Below are 4,026 nucleotides of genomic sequence, written 5' to 3' on the forward strand. Positions count from 1 at the left end.
GTGTTTTTTGGTGACTTTTTCGTGTCTCTAGTGTACTAGTCGTGACTAAGTTCAAGATGCATTAATTTGAAGCTTAAATAATATGGTCTCCAAGATTATTAGTTTGAAGCTTCCAATTGTGGTTTCAAGAAGAATGAACCTTGCTATGCTTGCCATGAATTTTCTCTCACGGATGATCATTCCAGCTATATGACAAAGATATTTTTTTTCTAGCAACTTTCTCTGACTTCTCCAACATTAGTGAAGTTGATTTTCAAACTATTGTTTTTGGTGGAGCTCAATTTTTGTTTTTTATTTATTTATTTGATGGGAATAAATTTTCGTGTAACCAGCTTAGACCATAATAAGCTTTAGCTAGAGGGGGAATGTTGAAAAATAGTAACATTATATTAATAATAGCAATTTATAGAAACATTATCTTCGATTTAGAGAAAACAAGACATCATCTATTCATGTATAATTAATATAATTAACCTACATAAGAAACATGCATCCCCTGTTGTACTCTAACATGTTTTTCACTCATTATTATTCCTCCATTTTCTCCTATTTTAACACATTAAATAAATCTATTTTAATGTATCATATTTTTAATATATAAATAAATATTAACATTCGGATTACATAAAATATAAATAAATATTAACACATTTAGTGTGCGTGATCGATTGACGAGTTAATATTAAAATATTCAATAATTGCATTACTAAAATTTAATTTATACAAAAATTATTAAATGGGATAACTTTCAAAAATTATTTTTGAAATAACTTGATCTCTCTTCGTTACAAATATAATAAATTTAGTCATTGAATTATGTAATATTATTATGATGATCATATATACAATTTTGAATAAATTAAACATTCATGCAAGTGTTTTATTTTAACTTACATATACTTACGTTTTAAAATTTACATTGTAAATTAAATGGAGAAATATTAGTTAACTTTTAAATTATATAAAATTTTGTAAAATTTAAATACAATAAAACATTAACTCTTTTATAGTGTTTTAATAGTGAATGAAAGAGTGCAACGTCATTAATGAATAATTACTTAATAGATTGGGGATTAAACAATAAAGAATTAAACATAGTTTTAGTTCGTCAAATTTGGGGTAAATCTATTTATAGTTTTCTATATTTTTTTTAAAATTATTCTAATCCTTAACCACTAACGATGTTAGTGGTATCACTTATGTGGCCAATGGAGGACACATAAGCTTATGTCATGGGGATTTGAATATGAAACATTAGTGTAATTAAATATTTTTGGTCCTCAAATTTGAGTTAAGCTTCCCTTTGGTCTCCCCAAATTTAAAAGAAATTTTTAGTCTCAATTTTAGAAGTAAATTTTTTAGATTTTGTTTGAGGGTGGTTTTTAGTTTTGAGTTTTGAAATTTTTAAAATAAATAATCATCTTTTAGTTTTAGTTTGAAAACAAAATTCAACTAGATTTTTAAATATGATTAGTTTCAAATAAACTCATTTTGAAAATTTCATATTATATTAAAATTAGTTTAAGAGTGCTTTAGGGTGGTGGTAACGATAATGATGATGATGATGATGTCAACAACAATGACAACGATAGAGATACCAATGGTGGTCGTGGTGACGGAGGTGGCATTGGTGGTGGTGGCGATGCCGATGGTGGTGGCAGTGACAACATGGTGGTGGTAACAATGTTGGTGGTGATACTGGTAGCAATGTCGATGGTGTTGGTGGCTATGGTGGCGACAGTGATGGTGGTGGGGCAGTGGTGATAACGGTGGTGGTTGTGGTGATAATGACAGAGGTGATATTCTTATTAGTGATGGTGGTAGCAATGCCAGTGGTAATGGTGATGCTGGTGGCAGTGATGATGGTAGTGGTGTTGGTGGTGGCACCAAGTGGTGAGGTGTGGAGGTGGTAGTGGTGGTTGTGACGATATTGGTGGTGGTGATGACAAATATGGTGGTGCTGATAGCAATGCTGGTGGTGATGGTGATGTGGTGGTAGCAATGTCGATGGTGATGGTGATGTGGTGGTAGTGATGATGGTGGTGGTGGTAATAGTGTTGGTGGTTACGGTGGTGGTCACAACGATGGTGGCGGTGGCAGTGGTGGCAGTAAAAAGTGACATTGTCAAATGTGAGAAATGTTTGAATATGTGGCTTCAAAAACAAGTCAAGTTGTTTTTTTTTTTTTTACTTTCTTTTTTGTTTTTTAAACAAAATTAAATTCACAAAACTTTTTTCTTGGTTTTGAAAATGAGTGTAAATTTGTTTCAAAAATAATTTAAAATCATTAAACTCTATTTTTGTTAAGCACATTTTGTTTTGAAATCTGCATTTGAAAATCAAAAACCAAAAAATCACAACCAACCCAAACAGGACCTTAGTTCCAATTTTTTTTAGCTCGAAATATCACTACTTGAAAATACCCAATGACATTTACAAAAGCATAGAATGCTAAACAAAGACCGTGCCAACAATGCCTAACAAATAAACCATAGCAACTCAGGTATGCAAACTCAAAGCTAAAAGGCTACTCATATTAGCAATCCTAAGACTACAACACAAAAACAACCTCCTATTACAAAAAAAACATGAAAGAGCCCTGAACTTTTCTACATTTTCCTCTTTTTTTATTCCTTCTAGGCCAACATCTGTCTATTAGCAACCCAAAACAACCACAATGAAGCTGAGTAAATAAGTGTTGTGCAAAAGAGCTCACTTAGAGGTAACAAGTATGAGGAGAGCAGTGTTGCCTAAAGAAACTCTAGTAGTTTGGATACTATTACACATTGCTACAAAAAAATGCATTTTACGTCGGTTATTTTAGACACACGATGTCGGTTATGAATCGTCGTTGTAGCACACATCGTAAAATGTGTTAGCCTCTACAACGATAGTTCCCTGCCCGTCTTAGAATGTTGCACATTCTAATACGGTTTTGGAAATGAGACCATCTTAGAATGTGCTTCATTATAAGTCGGTCTCATTTCCAAAGCTGTTAGAATGTGGATGTTCCACATTCTAAGAAGGTTTTGGAAACGAGACCGTCTTAAAATGTTGCAAATTCTAAGACGGTTTTTGATAGAACCGTCTTAGAAAGTGTTTTTTTTAAAATGTCATTTATTTTCGTTGCCCACTATATCACAATCCAGACAAATACATTATTATTAGTTGCCTAATAATAATTTGCAAAATGTAAAGGCTTTTTAGTCATGTGTAACTAAAGAAAGCCCTTTTATATATATAGAACAAGCTTTTCATATATTAATTAACCCAATGAACAAGCAATGTGCATATATATTACTGCTATATATGATTTAATTTAAACTCAATTTGCAAAGTGAGTTTGACTTTGCAGTGCTCAATAAACCAGCCCAATAAGCTCTAATGACTTGTATCTCTATCCCCATGCATCAATTGTAGACCAGCAGGAGGTCCATGTCAGACCAACACAATATGTTCCCCTCTTTGTTACTTGTTAGTCGCTTTATACGACTAACTTTTGTATATAAATCATTTTCCAAAACTTGTATAGTTCCCTAAATTATGGTTATTTTGTAGTGATTTTTGTAAATAAGTTTTGTTTTATGGATAACGCTGTCTCTAGAACATGTCCATTGGATTTAATAATGAAATATGTGCAATTCCAGGTGAAAAAGAGGCTAAGTCATGAAGTGCCAAAAGTGATAGTTGAGCTTAGCTCAGCAGTTGGACTAAACACGCATCCACCGCTAAGCGCAGCTTCAGCATGCTTAGCGCAATAGAAGAATCTGGCAGGGAATCAATATCAAGGTCGTGCACTAAGCGTGAGATCAGTGTGCTAAGCGCAACAGGTGCTTTCAGCCAGGCTAAGGGCGAGACTGGCGCTAAGCCCAATTCCACTTACCCGCGCTAAGCGTGAGGGTGGCGCTAAGTGCAGCGTCGCGATTTTAGAGCCTATTTAAAGCTTGTCTTATGCAGAATTAGGGTACAGCTTTTACACAGCTTTTACACACTTTAGAGAAGACCCAGGGCATAGAATTCCACAGCA

General features: G+C 33.5%; 1 protein-coding gene across 1 annotated transcript; it reads left to right on the top strand.

Annotated features, from left to right (window-relative positions):
- Positions 1-1,181: 1,181 nt before the first annotated feature.
- On the top strand, positions 1,182-2,119 carry LOC114420592 (glycine-rich protein DOT1-like). The gene is made up of 4 exons (XM_028386449.1): positions 1,182-1,190; positions 1,537-1,685; positions 1,795-1,893; positions 2,032-2,119. Exons 1-4 carry the CDS (start codon positions 1,182-1,184, stop codon positions 2,117-2,119), a joined length of 345 nt encoding a protein of 114 aa, XP_028242250.1.
- The last annotated feature ends 1,907 nt before the right edge of the window (positions 2,120-4,026 follow it).

The sequence above is a fragment of the Glycine soja genome, chromosome 7 (assembly GCF_004193775.1).
Source record: "Glycine soja cultivar W05 chromosome 7, ASM419377v2, whole genome shotgun sequence".
Classification (NCBI taxonomy): domain Eukaryota; kingdom Viridiplantae; phylum Streptophyta; class Magnoliopsida; order Fabales; family Fabaceae; genus Glycine; species Glycine soja.

Coding starts and splice junctions, on each gene's coding strand:
- LOC114420592 (XM_028386449.1), top strand. Junction 1,686..1,794: donor AACATGGTGGTGGTAACAAT/GTTGGTGGTGAT, acceptor TGATAATGACAG/AGGTGATATTCTTATTAGTG. Junction 1,894..2,031: donor GTTGGTGGTGGCACCAAGTG/GTGAGGTGTGGA, acceptor ATGTGGTGGTAG/TGATGATGGTGGTGGTGGTA.